The sequence below is a fragment of the Ammodytes marinus genome (assembly GCF_949987685.1).
Source record: "Ammodytes marinus genome assembly, chromosome: 23".
NCBI classification, from domain to species: Eukaryota; Metazoa; Chordata; class Actinopteri; order Uranoscopiformes; family Ammodytidae; genus Ammodytes; species Ammodytes marinus.
The window spans coordinates 10,575,139-10,594,036 of NC_137227.1; the positions used below are offsets into that span (position 1 = coordinate 10,575,139).

The 18,898-nt window shown below is 38.7% G+C and overlaps 1 protein-coding gene across 3 annotated transcripts in view; it reads right to left on the reverse strand.

Annotated features, from left to right (window-relative positions):
- Positions 1-1,323: 1,323 nt before the first annotated feature.
- camk2d1 (calcium/calmodulin-dependent protein kinase (CaM kinase) II delta 1) overlaps positions 1,324-18,898 on the reverse strand; it is a 73,834-nt gene continuing 56,259 nt past the window's right edge. Inside the window, exons 14-18 of one of the 3 annotated variants that reach the window (XM_080052226.1) lie at positions 10,795-10,843; positions 3,888-3,963; positions 3,700-3,794; positions 3,144-3,372; positions 1,324-2,648 (exon numbers count right to left, since the gene is read on the reverse strand). In XM_080052226.1, coding sequence (XP_079908352.1) covers positions 2,645-2,648; positions 3,144-3,372; positions 3,700-3,794; positions 3,888-3,963; positions 10,795-10,843 — 453 coding nt within the window. In that variant the 3' untranslated portion in view covers positions 1,324-2,644. The remainder of the gene's footprint in view (positions 2,649-3,143; positions 3,373-3,699; positions 3,795-3,887; positions 3,964-10,794; positions 10,844-18,898) is intronic. The other 2 variants (XM_080052228.1, XM_080052227.1) reach the window with 2 other exon arrangements.

Below are 18,898 nucleotides of genomic sequence, written 5' to 3' on the forward strand. Positions count from 1 at the left end.
AATCTCAGACACAGATTTAAAGTTCAGACTGAAATGATCTGTTGTATAACAACTTAATTTTTTACATAGAGCAACTTTTTATACCAAATTAAAACACATTTGCTTGACAGTTGTTTTTCTCATTGACTGATTAAAAACTTGCATATACACCGTGTGCACAATTATTAGGCAAGTTGTATTTTTGAGGATTAATTTTATTATTGAACAACTACAGTGCTCTCGGTCAATCCAAAATGTAAATGAACCTAAACCTGAATGTTTACGAAAGTAAAAGTGAGGTTTTGTCTTTCTTACGGGAATATATATATGTGCACAATTATTAGGCAACTATTAGTATGCAGAATTATTATGCAACTAAATAAAAACAAACATTTTCCCATCTCACTTGTTTATTTTCATCTGTTAAAGTGAGAATAACAAAACAACTCAATTTACAAATAAAAATTTCCGACATGTCAAAAAAAAAAAAATCAGTGACCAATATAGCCACCCTTCTTTTCAATAACTGTCACAAGCCTTCCATTCATGGAGTCTGTCAGTTTCTTGATCTGTTGACGATCAACTTTTTGTGCAGCAGCAACCACAGCCTCCCAGACACTGTTCCGAGAGGTGTACTGATTTCCTTCACTGTAAATATCCCATTTAAGCAGGGCCCACAGGTTCTCAATAGGGTTTAAGTCAGGTGAGGAAGGGCGGGGGCCATGTAATTATTTTTTCATCCTTAAGGCCTTTACTGGCTAGCCATGCAATTGTGTACTTCGATGCATGTGATGGAGAAAGAGAAACTTCCTAATAATTATGCACACCTTGATATAGTGTTGATCTCCTTAGGCCACACCTGAACTCATTACACAAATACACATCACCTGGTATGCTTAAATTATAGGATATGGCCAAAATCCTCACTTGCCTAATAATTGTGCACACAGTGTAGTTTAATGATAATCTCAATGGTACTGTTTGGTGTTTACCAATAGTATAGGCCTTATAGGTCTATAGTGCATATAGTAGTAAATTAATTCCTTTACCATATGGCAGCCCTGGGTTCAGTTCAAAGCTCATAATGAAAACCAGATTTGACACTTACAGTTTGCTACACTGTCACCTGTAACAGATAAGAAACAGACAACAAAAAAAATCTTTAACAATATTTTATAAGCGTATCATATTTTATTCATGTAGAATCTTGATTTTAAAAATCTAGTTATCTAGTTATAATATAAATTGAGCAAAGAAAATAAATATAATTTATGCACAGAGTAAATAACAGGGAGACTTATCTTGACCCTTGTGGGACACCTTTATCATTACCCTTCTGCCACTGGCTGCAGTAAGTTTCTTGAACAACAAAAACTGTTTAGGAGTACTGAATGGAAAAGAGACAAAATTAAACAAGTACAAACCAAGTCATTTGGCATAAATCACACATTTTATTGGATATTTCTTAAACATACAGGCTTGTCCCATCATAGTTACACTATATATATATATATATATCAACGCATCTTAAAAAGAAAAAAAAAACAGTGGTGTGCTCGGGAAAATTGTGTTTGATAAAGATAGTGGAAACATATGAACAAAACTTCTCAATATCCTTAACATAATTGTAATCAGTGGACACCCTGTGACAATCTTTGAACGTGACTAAAAAAATTACGTACACCAGCTGAACAGAATAAAGGAGGAACCACCAATCAAGTCAATAAAAGGAAAGTGAAAATAATGAAAAATGGAGGGACGAGCATCAATATCACGATATAAAAAGTAAACTATAAAATAAAACTGATAACATTCACATAATTAACTGCTTACTGTATGAAAATATGATTTGACTCTTAATACAGGATGGCCTGAAGAATTATATGCATCTCCATATTTTATATTCTATCATAAGACTCTTCTCACACACTGCTCTGAGAAAACAGAGGTCAACTGATTTTTCCATTTTAAACATGTAGTTAAAATGAGTAATAAACATATTTAGACCAGAAAACAGATTTGTAAAATAAGCAAACTCATATGGATACTGCTTAAGATTAAGTTAAGAGAGCGATTTATATCAATTACCAAAGAACCTTTACGTTACCAATACAAAAGCAAGCGTGAGCCCTAGCTTTAACAAATGGCAAACCTGAAAAGATACACGAGTAAAAAGCAGATATGTGATATATATTGGTCATCGTGCCAAAAGGCGTAAAACATCACAATGAATCCTCGACATGTGCAATATTCAAATAGTAAATTGTCACAACATGTTGACTCAAGTTTCACATATTTCACCAGCCCAGTAAAAATCACTCAATCGGAACAAATGGCTCTTCTGAAAACCACTTCTTTCTAAAACATACAGATCTAAAAAAAACCTCAAGAGTAATAAAACATGCTGCAGATGGTAATATCCTGTAAGGAACCCCATACTCTCACCACAAGATGATATTGCCTTGAAGACTTGAAGTTTTCTCCCAGCAACATGTAAGATACTCTTCAGTCCAGCAGCGACAATATGTAAACAACACACTGAGAGGGCGGAGCTAGCTATCATGGACAGGGATTGGCTGAAGGTTGTGATAGACACTTTGAAGGTGGGGCTTGTTTCAGCTGAGTGCTGTAGGCTGGAGGGTGCTTGTAGTCACAGATGGTCCTCTCAACTATAAACAGAATCGACACATGGATTTGTTACAATTTAAAACAAGCTTCAAGGGAATACACAAACATTTTTTTATAATTAAAATGTTTTCTTCATTTCGTCCTGAAGCACTAAGTATTCTGTGTCACTTCTTCTGCATGAAATCCTTTAGAAGCTGAAATATCATTTTTGTCCAAATGGGGATCAATGAAGTTGAACTTCAACTAACTTAGTACTCAGTTAACTATTGCACGTCACGTTTTATGTAAATATGAAATGTTGGAATTTATGGATGACTGAAATGAAGTTTGTGACTTATATGTTTTATTTTTTATTTAGCTTAATGCAATCAATGACGTTTGGTTAATAAGGTAGAACGCTTTACAGCAGGTAACATATGGGACCTTGAGTTAAGATAGTTCTAACTTTGGCTGGCTAAAAGTTCAAGGATAAGGGTTTTTTATGTGCACATGGATGAAGGGTTTGGCATTAGGGGTGTTGTGAATTATCTCCTTACTTGCTGGGCACGGTGGGCGATCCAGAGCGGTGGAAGTGGATGTTCTGCCACTTGCTGTCTCTGCGGTGCCAGATGCGCGTCTCCTCTGACTGCATGGTGCGAGGCAGACCGTCTCTGTCCATGTACTGGGTCAGGCGGATGTACGCGATGCAAGCCGCCTCCTCTCCGATCAGGTGCACGTGAGGGTTCAGCAGGATGGTGTGGATCGGCTGTTTACCCTTGGACAGAGCTGCAGAGGACAACAGCCATGGCATATGTGATGCACTCGCATTCAATTAGTCATTTCTGAAAACCAGTATGAATTTATGTAACTTCTATTGTTGCTTACCACAGTACGAGTTACTTTTATGATTGTTTAACAATAATGAAACTTAATGATTCAGACTCATGACATGGCCACTCCTGAACATTTTTAATATATAACTAACAAATACGTCACATACTTGAAGGAAAAACTATCTGGCCCACACGTATATCAACTTTAGAAAATAATGTTTGTCTAGTCGTTTACAATCCCAGTGCCTGTGTTTATTCGTCAATCTTATTATTTCTTCACCATTCTCAAAGTAGAAGCGGTGGAAGTCGGTGCCCTCCACCAAGTTGCCCAAAGCCTCCGGCTCAAAGGAGGTGAGGCCAGGATCACAGATCTTCCTGCAAGAGTGAATTACAGCGACGTATCAGAGCCAGGGAAAGACATTGAGTCACATATCTGATATAGAAGTAAAATCAGCGAGTTGAACTTACGTGTAAGCCTCAAAGTCTCCGTTGTTGATGGCCTCGATCAGCTGCTCAGTGACTTTAATGATCTCCTGCTTACGAGCTGAGACAGAAGAAAACAGAAACAGGACATGCTGAAGAAGTTTTAGTTTAACAGTTTAAGGTTTCAAATGGAGCAAAGTGGAATATGAGCACAACATTAAGCAGAAAGCACAACAGCAGGACAGTCAGGGACTGAGCTTCACATCGTTTCAACAAAAACACAGAAATACAGCATCACAGAGAAATGAATGGAGGAGAGACTGGTTAGTCAGCGTGGTCCAACATGAGACGACATAGAAATTACCTTTCATGCTAAGTAGGTAAGCTAGGAAACAATGAATGGACAGAGTAAGTGTTGTGGCTCGCTTAAAGTACACCCACTACTCACATTTACAATATGGACAAAACTCAAGGAGTGAAATGTGTCTCTCACACACACACACACACACACCATTGTTACCTCCATCAGGTCCACTGTTGTTTGCGGCTAATTGCACGCTAACAGTCTGGGTCTGAGCTTCACTGAATCCCTTAAGTGACAAGAAAACCAACAAGCTAACTGCAAAATGGCAAAACATTCTCCTCGTAAACTGTCTTTCTGTATGAGAAACTATCAGCCGCAACCTCTGACGGGTTTTTATACAAAGAGTGAAAAGAGGTCGGCGATGTACTGACAAGATAGTCAGAATACCCTCTCCTGATTGGCTGTTTTCATAAAAAGCCTGACAAAGCTGAAATAATGTTAATCTAAAAGTGTCCTTTTGCACCAACTGTGGACTTTACTTTGCAAACAGAAACCTCAGCACAGACTTTATTTACATTCACTATCAGTTTGCTTATGGGGCCAAAATGGGCCTTCTACGAAACTCTATGATAAGAGATGCTTTGTCCCAATGGGTTTACATTTTCTTTCCCAACAGTTACAAACATCTGGAGCGATCAGCGATTCGGCGTCTCTGTATGTACCGTACTTTTCGGACTATAAGCCGCGACTCTTTCCCCAATTTTCGACCCTGTTATTACACAGCACAGTATATGTTCTGTAGCTACTAGGGATGGGCGTTAGTAATCGAGTACTCCTCGTTTCAAATGAACTCGATTGGGGGATGAGGAAAATCGTTTTTTCTTTTTTTTTTTAGTGTCTGTAGCCTTTAGGCCGGCGGGCCGCGGCTGCCCCTATTTTAAAATGTTATATACGTGTAAAAAACGGCACAAACGGATAAAATAAAGTTTAACAAAATTAAATATTTTGATGCAAGTGCTGTGATAAACTGAGCGTTGTGTCAAACATCAACTGCAAATATCTGTGTTCTCCACAGCACCGCGGAGCTGAACGCGGTCTCTCCTTTCTCCAGAACATTTTCAGGAATATAACGGTCCAATTGTTTCAAAGCAGATGATAAAGTTACGTTTATAAAAAGGGGAGATGACACCTGTTACTCTCAGTTAGTAATGAGTAGACTCCAGGACAGGTGAGCATGCAAGGTGCTCTCCGCTTGGAAAGAAAAGAAGAAGCAAGGCTTACTTCAGGCACATTCACTCCGATTTTATATTATCTGCTGCCCTTCTTATTTTAAATGGTGACTTAGGCTATTTTTTTGTGTTACAACTACAGCGCATGCTTTTTTTCTCTTTTTTTTCTCCCCATCGCAGACCTACTCGATCGGTTTAAATTGTGGCCCGTCTATTTAATTACTTTCAGTGAGGAAAATGTGTTTTAAACTTGTGGAAAAAAATCCTTAATATCATATGGCAACTGTGACTGTTTGACATAAGCATTAAGCGCTTTATTGCGGTATGTATGCGACTTTGTAGTTTCTTCATGACATTCTGATGTGACAGAAGAAATGCAACATCTTCTATTCAAAAAGGCAAATAATCCTTATCATCTATGTTTTTATATATTAGAGAGAGTGCACACCTTCCTCATTCAACTTCAATGAACGTGTCATATTACTTCGACATCAATGAAAACAAACGCCGCTCATGGAATCACTGACCCAGTAACATTTATAAACAGTAAAGTATCACTGTGATTCATTCTCAGCTTTTACTAAAGGAAGACTTTATGAAGTGATTTTTTTCACCTCTTCTGTCTGTGGAAAAAATTCAACCTTCCCTGATACTTCCCTCTACGTTCCAGCCAGAATCCAAACTGCTTATGAGGTCAGAACCTTATTCATAAGTCTCACTCAGAAACATGAGTAGTGCCCCGGCCTGTAGAATACTGTGATGTGGAAATAATGCTCTTTGAGCTCCTGTCAGCTGTGTAATAAATGCTCTTTTCCTCTGGGATCTTTTATTAAGAGCATGGAATGAGAGATGGAAAGGTTGGCATGCCAACACACTAATGGATAGAAGCACACACGCACACATGGGGCAGACTGAGAAATAGAAAAAATAAATAGTAAGCAGATCAACTGATCCTTGGCAGTAGCAAGAACGTTGGGCCAAAAGAAACAAAAAGCACAGAACCATTTGCTCTAAGTGCAGGAAGAGAAGATGGGTCAGATGAGGACACACACACACAGACTATGGACTGCAAAATATAAAGCGGTTGCCATCAAAAAGTACTTGACACAGAGCCCTATTTCCATTAAATCAGACCCCATTTACTGAGCTTTTTCAAAATAATAAACCGTTACAGACCAAGGCCATTCACTTGACGTGAACAAAACCAAAAACGACCAATTCAAACTCAGAAGACGGATCAATAAGAAACTCAAAAGGACAAAATACCTCAGACACCACATAAGACATCAGCAAATATATTGAATTTAGAAAAAGGTTTTTGTTAAAGCCATGGCTTTTTTGTGAAATATTTGGGATATATTTATTTTCTTCAGGCTTCTTAAACGTGAAGTAAGCGATTTATTACATATTCATACAGTGATCACTTATATAGTGTGCACGTTTCATAAAGCCGATCTCTCAGTCACCCGCTCTGCATATAATCGCCAAATAAACTTTTCGGGGATCCCGAAACCGATATCCAATCACAAGAGAGAACGCTACAAACCGGCACCCGCCTCACTGCCAGTGCACGCGCAGAGCGACAAATGGGTGAATGTTTATGTGCCTACAACGGCGGAGCAGGTAAAAACTCGCTGTTTGAAGACTGCAGTGCATTAATGTGGTGACGAAGGAGCGGACTGCTAACTGCAGTCAGTGACAGGAAGTTAGCTAAACTGACCATTCCGCTTACTGAACCTTTAAGTGAAACATTGGGAGGGCAAAATCATTTCCAAATCAATAGTAGTTTGGGTGTCATGACAGCTTCTGACCTGAGGGGGTCGCTAACAGACTGCAGCTCTGCACTCCAGACACAGTGGATGAGGTGTGGCTCGGTCTACATTTATAAAAGAGGTTTGTTTAATCCAATAATTGTATTTAGTGCCATATGAACTTTGAATATGATGAGCTCAACCAATCAAATGTAAGGGGGCTGAGTAACAGAGACAATGTCAGTTTCTGGAGTTAAATCTAGGTTGTAAAGTCTGACGCTTTAGAAAAATAAAAAATAAACGGAAACAACACAGTGAGTGAGTTAACTAATGTGAATGGACTAACTTGTTATCAGGAGAAAACGGAATCCAAAACAATTCACAAGCATGACAATGCTCAGCTTCCGTACTCTCACTGTAGTAGACAACATGCTGTATTTTTCTTTTGTATATCACTGATTAAACTGTACGTCGATACATGGTGAAATGTGCCAAAAGTTGTGAGCATTCCTTTGGAAGCCCAGTGTATACGTTATACAATAGTTTGACTAGCAGCTCTTTGCCAGACGACACTGCTCTCTAACCTTCAGGACCTAGTTCCTTCAAACTACTTTTGAGTCCTACACGCAACAATCAAAGAGCACATACTCCGTGACATGACACGGCCTTCCGTCGGTCTGCTTAGGCTAAACCAGGAAATTTCATATTTTCTATAACTAGCTCTACAAGTCTTACAAGTGGCCACAAATTAGCTCAATACAAATAAAACATTTCAAAAGTTAGCACCATTTCAAAAATGTGTACTTTAAAAAAAATGGTTAGTCCTAATCCGAAATTTCCAAAGTCATCAAGCAATATGATATATGAAATCTTCTACTAAAACAGAACAGTCATAATTTAAACATAATAATGTTGGTGCATCTCTGAAGCGATGCAACAAACATTCCTCAGGTCATTTACACCACTTTCTACACACCACCTCTCCTCCTATAAATAGAATATATCTTTAGTGATATCGGAAGGCGGGGAAGCCAGCAGGTTCTTTCTCAACCACTGGGTAATGGACTTACACTGAGTGCTGGTGGGGCCCAGGCTGTGCAGGGGGACAGGCCTGGGGGGCTGACGGGGGTCACAGTGACATGTGGTGAGATGGTCAGAGAAAAGGAGCAGATAGGAGGTGAAGGAGAGGAGCAGGTAGGCAGCCAGCAGGACCCACAGGATGTATTGACAGCACGCCTCAACACTGGGAGGGAACCAGCAGGAGAAGAACAAAGAGAAGGAAAAGGAGGAAGAGGAGTGTGAGGAGGGAGGACAGTGAGAGTGGAATGGTGAAGGGTCTAAGGTGGTAGGAGGGAGAGCGTGCCGAGGTGAAACATGGGGCACAAAATAATGGATGGGAAGAGGGAAATGTAGGTTGGTATGAGAATATGAAACAGAAAAAGGAAAACATGAAATGAAGAATGAATAAAAAAAAGCATGCCGGACATGACATTTGGCTCGAAGCCAATCAAATCTTCCACCAGTATGTGTAGGTGAATATAGCGATCATAATCATAAGAGTCTTTCCTTGAGCATCAAAAGGTAGCAACCAAATACACTTTCAACACTTTTGGAACAAGTCAGATAGAAAAATATGAAATTTAATTTATATGCCTCACTAAGATACATTATCCTGAAAACCGTTGCCTCTACCTTTAACCCATGAGCATACAAACAAAAGAAAATGCTGGCCACTTTAACTAAGCCCATTTTAAGCAGAGGAAATTAGGCAGCCAGCCCCGATCCATCATTCACATCGGTTCAAATGAGTCACACTCAAGAAATAGGAAATACTAGTGGCCCTTTTATCTTCCCACTTCCTGCCACAGACAGCTCCTCCACAAAGGGACCACTGCTGAAAACACAAAACATGTCATGATTAAAATCCATCGCTAATTGCGGAAAGATTTCTAAGCCTCTTTTGTCTACCGAAGCTCCGATAGGGGCCACGAATGCAAAACCACAGGAACAGCTGTATTGTGGTGTGAAGTGTAGTGTGTAGAAGGATAATAGCAAAAAGAAAGAAGTGAAACAACGGCTCATTAGAAAGATAAACGGAAAAAATGTGACTGAACTCGATCATAAGTGGAGCAGGGAAAAGCAGTTTAAGCTCGACTGAACAAAGATTACCGTTGCTTTGAGGAACGACCGTACCGTGAACAAATAACACACGTTATGAATGTGAGGAGCCTCTAGGAATCAGACACTCCATTCTATCAAAAGGTCACTGCTGTAGCAACCAGCCAGAAAAACAAAATCACAAATCCGTTTCAATCTGGACAACTGAAACAAATGTCTAAAACTTGACTGAACTGAAGCACACATCTCCTTCCCCTTCTTGTTTTTCCTTGTCCCTCTCTGTTGAAGTATTCTGTTGTGTATGAGCAGACAGGAGCACTGAACTCTGCAACAAGCCCATTTTGAGTCTGACCTTTATTGGCTTGCCATCACATTGTAACTTGTTGAGTAGAACTTGTGCTCTATAGAGATTCACTTTGCGGCGCTAACCTTTACATTTGCATGCTTATTGAAAGTTGTGCCCCAGGGCCTTGGCAGGTAAATACGGTCATAATTGTCTGTCAGTTGGTTTGTTGTAACACACTATCTACATTCTTGTACGGATGGGGGATTTGTAAGCGTCAAAGCTCAGCCATTCCTATTTAGGTGTGACAAGCTCGGCACCTAAACACAGAATATCAAAGCTACATATATTCTACAATTATATAATAAGAGTGAGAGTTGGTTGACTGAATTGTTTTTGTGTTGCGTCACATTACCGCTAACAATAGGTAATAGGGGCAGACGCCGAATATTTTCCCTGGGGCAAAATAACAGGTTAGTCTGCATACAATTTTCTGTCGGTTGTAATTGAACGGTTGTTCCATAAAAGCCCCACCTCCACGCTCTGAGTCGAAAGTTATTACCGTCACTCCCTGCAGCGTTGTGCATAGTGTTTCCTATTGAGGAAGGTTGAGGCCAAACATCAATGATGTACGTATTTCCCATTCATATTGTAATCCATATAAAAAGATGTTGTCAAAATCAATTTGTCAAAATCCGGGAATATCTTCTCACGATCTGCTATGTACTGGGAAGAAAAATTCAGGGTAACTTATTACACACCCCCTAGGCTCTGTAAACGGCCATGTTGCTAACAACAGTAGCCCCACTTTGTTTACATTCCCTTTGTTTAAATACCAGTTTATAGAGCCCAGGATGTATATTAACACTAGATTTGTAAGCACACAAACAGTATGGATAGGCAGCAGCTGATCATGGAGATATTCACAGATTTTTGTAAAAATGTGAATTTGACAACACATTCTAGGATAGTTGACTCCACCTTTAATATAATGCAAGTTCAATGATTTGCATACAGCTAGTTGTTACACTGGGGCCCCTGGTAGGTAGGACAGCCATGACATGAAGAAAAAAGCAATACGGATCCATGAAAATATATAATTCAAAACATGCATACATTCATGCAATACACACAAGGTGACCTCTAACTGATATTAAAACGTTGTAGGAAGCACTTGTTTAAAAGTTTAGAGGAAAGACTTCATTAAGTGCTTAGTAATCGCCCTGCAAACAGAAGGTTAGTTTATGTAAGTCTGAAAGGCCCCTACCTCTCACGTCCTCATCCTCAATGGTAGTGTTGGTGCTCTCGCTGGACTCCTGTGAAACGACAGAGAAACAAAGTACACATGAGTAACATCAGTCAATAAAGTGATGAAGTAATAGTATAATAAATATATTATCCAATCCTAATTTGGGATTAGGTTTTTCCACACAATTTGATTGTCCCCCAATAAATGGGGAAAGGAAGCAGTGTAGACTGTGTTCTGTGTTTCTGACTTTGTCACAGAATTAGTCGTTTCTTTGTTAAGTAGCATCTCTTATTAAAGTGTCAAATAAATTGAGATTTGAACTAGCAGAACTCTGTTTTACTCCTTTTCTAACAGTAAGGGGAAATCTGATGAGGTCAGAAACATGAGCAGTCCCATTATCGGACAGGCTGGAAACAAGCCAAAAGCATTATCTAAACCCTTGGCCTTGAGAAAACACAGCAATGGCAGTGTATGTGTTCTTCCTATCCTTTTTAATGTGTATTGGAATTTTTCTGATTTTTCTTCCTGGATTATGAAGGCCAATATAGTCTTTAATATTTAACAAACTAGAACCAAAGCTTTGATACAGAACTTTATATAGCCATGCTTTTTTCCTTCGTATAAACTTGGCATAAACCAACATTTTGATAAGGCTATGATGATGGATACTGAGCAAGACATTTGACAGTTAAAAACAAACTGAGCTCTGTGGCGGACATTGGACAAACAATGTAATGGTGTATCATCGTTTTGGTAAACAAGGAATGTCATGATGCGGGACACATTTCATTAAAACCATCTTATCTTTTCTTTTGGATAAAAATATCTGATTTAAAAAAAAATAAAAAATAAGGCAGACTTTTTCATAGTAAGAAATGAACACTATGAGCTACAACACCATCACATCACTGCACACAAACAAAAAGATACACGCATGCACCGTCATCTGGTGGATTATTCATTCTGATGTAAATCCATACATCTGCATAGGCTTTTCACCTACAAACAGTAGATGGACTCCGGGCTATTCCTTAAAGGATTTGTTGTAATGGCCTTTATTTTGTTCCTACAGTATGCATAATCCCTTTGTCACACAACCATAAAAATGTATCATAAGGTCCCAATGGCAGTAGTAGTACATGCTTATAAAAAGGCTTAAACACTGGCATGTCAGATGTTAAACTCATTTTGTATGTTCATATCTTATATGATGACACATCCACAATAGTAAGTAATATTTCATCACAAAATGACCTCAAATAGATGACCGACAGTAGGTCAAAGATTTACAGTACATGCAACAGTTGATAAAAGCATGCAATATTTTTCTGAATCCCAAATCCCTTGTATTATCACGACATAATGAAACTTTCAATGGCACACAAACAGCATCATCGGAAGCAACATCAAATAACTATTCTAACTGGCACACACAGCAGCAAACTACAGCTATCATCTGATCAGCTCTATACCTTGTTTCCATCAGCTGGGTTGTGGATAACAGTGGTTTGAGGCTCCTGATAGGAGTGGAGCAACAGTAGGAAAAAGGTTGGTGCACAACAGAAGTGAGTTAGGACAAACATTTTGATAGAAGGTATTATTCAGGAAGGGAAAGAAAGAAAATAAAAGTGCTAAAAGAAGTGAGGGAGATGAACATAATGTGGGAGATAGTGAGAGGGTTCTACACACACACAATCACTACAGCACTATTGTCAACACATGGGATGTTATGGTAATTGAAGTCGTGCCAATTCCCAAGTTGAAGTGTTTCAAGGCTTTCACCACAGATGATCAAGTTTCACCCAACACTCGCAGCGAGATAACGAAAAGCGAAACGGCTGACATTAAACAGACACCATGGTAAATAATGTGTTGTCAGGCTTCTGTCTGCCTTTCCTTGCAAAAACAGCTGTAGAATATAAATGTGTTTTCTACAGCCAAAACATTAAGCAAATGTTTACATGACTATTTTAAAAAGGCAGACAAAGACAACACCTTTACAGATACATCAAACAGAGAGCTTAGAAATCATCAAAATGGGTTGCTACAGGAGGTAACATAAGTTAATATTCAGGATGGATTCCCCCTTTACATGTACAGTAAATGCTATTGCAACACTGTTTTGCTGTACACTGGTGCTGTGTCATTGTGTCCCAGCTTTGCGACACCGTGCAGATTTGACTAAACCCCCTAAATGGACAAGCTGGCCCATCTGTCAGTGATGATCATGTGTTCTGACGGAGGTATATAGTCCCTGGTCCACTCTGGGATAATGCTAATGTCGCAATTTCTGCATTTGTGTTGTTGCCGTGTATGTGACCTTGACTGCTCTACAGTATATAGAAGAAGGAAGGTTTTTTTCGTGTTGCGTTAGGTGAACATGAACTCCAAAAAAAAGGTATGGACCGTTGTGGAAATCTCAAAAAACTATTTCCATAGTGACTATGCTTCAGTCAGTGCGTGGTTAGCCTAGCTTACCATAAATATTGAAAGCCATTTCTGAAGTTAAAGCTCCCATATTATACACTTTTCGGTTCTATTATAGACCATATTATATGGTCTTAGTGGTCCCTAATACGTTTTTCTTTAATTGTTTGCTGAAAAAAACTTTCAGATAATTTATTGTACTATGCTGATGTTCAACTAATCTCACAATGGCCTATTTTTAAAAAAAGAGCTGCAGCTCCCCTCGTAAATATACAATCTTTGAGCTCCCCCCGCCCCCTGTCCGGAAGCGAAGCCAGATACGCCTCGCCCTCTGTCTGTCAGGGCCGTGGACCAATAAGAAATAGGGGTGTGGGCTGCACAGTGGAAGCTTCTGGCTTTCCAGTTTGTGAGGTCAGAAAAGGGGAGAATTCTGACTGGAGTATATTGGGTGGGGAGGGGTGGTGGTTTCAGAAAGGGGGAGAGTGAGAAAAGGAGAGTGTTATTTTTTTAAATATTTTGGCAGTCTCTAGGCACACCGTGGACCCATGGATATGTTAGAACACATTGAAAAAGTGCATTTAGCATAATATGTGACCTTTAAAGAGACTACGATGAACTATAGATAGTTTTGATATAATAATTTTTCCTCTGATGATTATAAATGACATAACGGATCATCAAACCATCAATAAAAAGGAAGATTTTATATATATATATATATATATATATAGTAATTATGAATGCCTAAGTTTACTTCACCATCATTAATGTAGCAGGCCCTGGTGTCGTTAAAACACCACTAATTTTTTACCAAGGGTCGCTTCTAAAAATCAACAAAAACTGAAAGTTTCTCAGTCACATAATAATACCACTAAAGTTGACCAATTAACATTCCACAAAGTAATTTCCAAGTTGCTTAACCTGTAAACACACAAGACTTTTGGTTTACAGAGTATTGAGGTTATAGCTTCTGGGAAAGTGGTTCCTTGGACTTAACTACAAATCTCAACCCATAACAAACCACTGTCATGTCCGGTTTATTAGACAACAAAAAGGTTGCAACCGAAAATTAGCCACAATTGACATGCAATGGCTCCAGTGTTGCCATTGCAGCCACCATCAACAACAAAGGGAAATGTAGCCCATGTACAGCAATGGGGCAAAGCAATGATGTAATCCAGAAGACCATGTGGACATGTTAAGCAACCACCAAAGACATTTGTGTTTTTTTTATATGGAAAAACAATCACCATTGAAAAGAACTAAAATAGGAAAAGCAGGGGTTTTAACACAAGATAGATGTCACTGAAAGATAAGTGAAACAGACAGTCATGCAAACATGCAGGCAGCAAGGCAGGCAGACAGTGTACCAGAGAAGGAGTGGGGGCAGGCTCTTTGGGGCTGGTGACCACATTAGCCTTGTTGTTGATCTGGAGGGACAGAGTGGACAGACAGGGTAGACAGACAGACAGACAGGACAGGGCAAAAGTGACAAGGCTTAGTGTTTAAACAATGGCTCTTAAAGCAGCTGCTGTGAAGGGAAAAGTGGATCATTGTGCTCAGGAGGTGCTGTCAAAGGGTGAGTGTTGGTGAGTCAGTCCATCATTGAGTACATTGAATATGTGTGAGCACATAACAGGGTTAGATTTCCTTTTAATGAAAGCCCAACCGTATAATGTAAAAAAGTGAAAATAACCACATTTCAAAAAAGAAGAGTTCATAAATCAAGTTGGAGCATTCCTATCAGAGGTGTTCCTGCTTTTAGAGCTAGATGAGACAGACAGTCTGGAGAAACAAATGACCCAATTACTCTGCAGAAGAATGATTGATTTGCTACCCCTGAATCGACTTTTCTACCTTTTTAACCATTGCTTATTGTATTCTGTTTTGGGGTTTGCATGTTCTCATAACCACAACTCTGATCTCAAGATGGTGTCATGTCTATGAGACTTGAATAAGACCGTTATTGTATTCACAGAGATGTTGATATTTAATGTGGGTTCTATCCAAGGCACGAAATGACACATAAGTTCAAATGTAATTGGTGGGGACAGTACTTTGGCACAAAAGTAATAGAAAGTTGAAGGAATAATTTACCACATTTACCTAAATAGTTTTTTTCTGAAATTGCAATTTGAGTCTGCAAACACACTGGCGGCTTTGTGTGTCTACACAGCGGTGCTTTGAGCTTACTGCTTACGTCAGCATGCCAACATGCTCACAGTTACAATGTTAAAATGTTCAGCAGTTAAGGTGCTTTTAATCATTTTATATGTTTCTTTTTTTAAATGAAGGTGCAATTGAATCACCACCTGTACTACCTCACAAGCTGCTGCTATCCATCCAGCATTATCTCGTTTATTAATAAATGTATACCTAGAAGAGAGGATGATCATAGGGATCATAAGTATTAAAAGACCGGATCATCATATTCAGTGATATGTGTTCCCTGCTGATGAGGTGAGTCATTCAGAAAATTTGTGGATACAGTAGATTCAGCTCTTATCATTTCAATCCAAGTAGTTTCTGTGGTTGCCATGGGTACACAGCGACAAGATTCATCTTAATGAATTGGCAAAGTGGTTTACTTGATCTCAAGACTGGCAGCTGCCGAGCACATTTTAAATTGAAGACAATGGAGGAAGAAGCCATCTCTCAATGTCTAAAATCACCTACTAACGTCACAAACTTATTTAGAGTGTTAGCATGCTAACGTTTGGTAATTAACACTAAACTCAAAGCACAGCTAAAGATGAAATGATTATAATCAGTTTTTGCAGGTATTTAGTCATAAATGTTGGACAAACTAACTTTCTTGAATTGATTTTGGTTGTGTGCAAGCTAAACTTTGTGCAATATCACAGATGAAGTTGGTCAGTGCAAACATGCCAGTAAGCAGAGGCCAATTCTTTTCTGGAGAAAAGATAAAACTTCTGGTGTATCTGGATGAATTTCGGCAGAGTATCTGTTGACAGCTGAAATCTGAGTGGGTACATGTATTGTGGAATGTTTGGTGAAGGAGAGGAGAGGGCCTTCACTGGGGTGTGAGATTGTATCTACAACAGTGTGCAGCCACTGAAAGTTCCGTAAGGGTTTGATAAACCTTGAATATAATAACTATTAAGGGGCGCACAATAAGTAAACCTTGGTAACGACAGAGTTATGTAAACAGGAACGAGAATAATCAGGTAAGACTGTTCCATGTGAACATCACATCCCCTGATGGAAACCAGCAGCACAGGATAAGACTCCTAACACGTGAGCATGTGAACAACACACTCAACTAAGCAGGAAAAAGGAAATGAATCACTGTCTTCAAAACAACAGTTTGGACTGCTGCCAGATGTGACAAGGATCTGCTATGGGTCGGATTCTAAAGCTATAGCACCTCCATTACTATAATAGACAACAGCTAGGGTACTATTTTAGGAAATTTGACTAAGTAACTAAGAATGGGGTCAGGTTTTGATATCATCCATTTGATACTGTGAAGTCCAGGAAAGATAAATACATACTACAATATCACTCTCATGCTGGGGACAAAGAACATGACTCTTAACTTCAGCCACAATATGGAATTTGATTTGATTTGATTGATTTGCCAGGATGTACAGTGTTGGTGCTTTTTACACAGACGCTCTTGCAAAGTGCGACGTCTAGGCTTCAGACTCCATTCTTAAAATCTGGATCAGGAGCTTTCTTTGCTTTCTCATGTCAAGTCATTGTCTGAACTGATATCCTGCTTTTGGCATCTCTAAAGGTTTTAGAAAGTAGTAGTAGTAGTCTTTTATGTTTATTATTAGCAGGTAAACAAGCTGGTCGACTAATGTTACTGTTGTTCGTTAACAATATGCAGGGCTGAAGCCAGGATTTTAGAAAATACTTAAGGTCACGCCCAAACCCACATACCTCCAACACATGCCTCAGGCTGATTCTAAAATCTGATGGGATTTACTTCTTTAATAATTGGGGTCCAAAATAGGACAACCTTAGTAGCTATGGCCTTTATGATAAGTAAAGTAGAAGTACCTTGTTACGTGTTATGGAAAAAACAATGGTTGCGTTCCGAATCGCATACTCTTTCTTTTTTCTATTCTACATACTCAGACCCGTCGCCAGACCTCAGTCTTAAGGGGGGCATATGAAATGCATAGGGGGACACAATTATTATTAGCCTACAGTACACTGTATATTTTTAATAGTCCTATACTCTATTCGCGCAGCACGTAATCATCACGTTAAACTAACCAACAGCGGTAGCCTAGCCTATAACATCAGTCCTCATAATTTAAAGCAATAGGCCTACATTACATAGAAGCAATGTTATGAATATCCATAACACACTTGACTATTCAACATATTAGATGTACACTCAAAAAAGTGAACTCAGTGAGCTGTTGAATTTAATTAATGTTTTTATGTCAAATTTAATTAACATGTCTGTGTTGGCTTTTAAAACGTAACCCACTTCAGTTGGTTTCACTTAAATGTAAGACTTCTTAAAACCAAAGAACGCCAGTTGAGTAAATACAAAGTAACAGTTTTGAGTAAATCGCACAATCAAGACTGAACACACAACAATTGTCCTAGATGTGTTGCCGTAGGCCAGCATTGCGCATGCTCGTGAACGTGGACATCGGGAGCAAGAAATTCAAACGTCGCCATCTTGACTACAGACGCATGGCAAGCACCAAGAGAGTTGTACTGAACAGCCATCTAAAAATCCTCATAAGTTTGAAATTACCTTTAAATGCAACACGTTTTCTTTCTGCAGTTAGGGAAGCAAGGCAGTGTGAAAAAGGATTTACCTTTTCTGTTTTTTGGTAAATAATTCTCATTGCTGGGTCCATAATCTCCAATGTGTTGTGTCTCTTAGCCTGTTATCTTATATATACACTGTGTTGTTATCCAAAGTGTGAAAAACATTGCATCATGACATTTTCTTCCATTTCAAACGTTTTGGTCGTAACGTTTGACGGCAAGATATGCCTATTGTATTTGCATTAAACGTTGTAATTCAACTATACTACTTGTTTTGTGTACTCTTGGACCGATATCTTATGCACTATTTAGTAATGTGATTTGAATTAACATAATTATTATATATGTAGAAGTTGTTGATAATATATAATCAGGTGAAGTACGTTTTGTCAACCAGTTAAGTAAAACAAAGTACAGTGGTTCCCACACTTACATACACTGTAAACAATTGCTGTAAATTTACAGCAGGATTTCAACAGCATTAACCTGTTATTTATAAAAACAGCATTTAACTGTTAATATAAAAGGCAGTCTGTTAAATGACAGTCCTTTGCTGTTATGTTACGGAATGGTTATGTTTTTCAAAAATACTGAACTTTGCTGTTAATTTACCATCAAACTTAGAAGGGACAACTTGACATGAGCTGCCTGCACATGTGAAGCTTATACAATTTTCTTCATTAATCCTCATCCATCCACATCTTAACTAATAAGTGTTGTTTACTTTATATCCTCTGGTTAAGTTCACTTAAAGTTGAGTTATATTTACTTGGAAATCGAAAGTGCAGTTAACATAATTAAACCAAGTTAGTCTGAAGTTATGTTTACTCAGTAGAATGAAGGAAACGGATTGCCTTCGATAAATCAAGTAAGCACAACAAAGTGTATTGTAGAGACGCCCCCTTTCCCACAATGACTTGCACTGGACTAAACG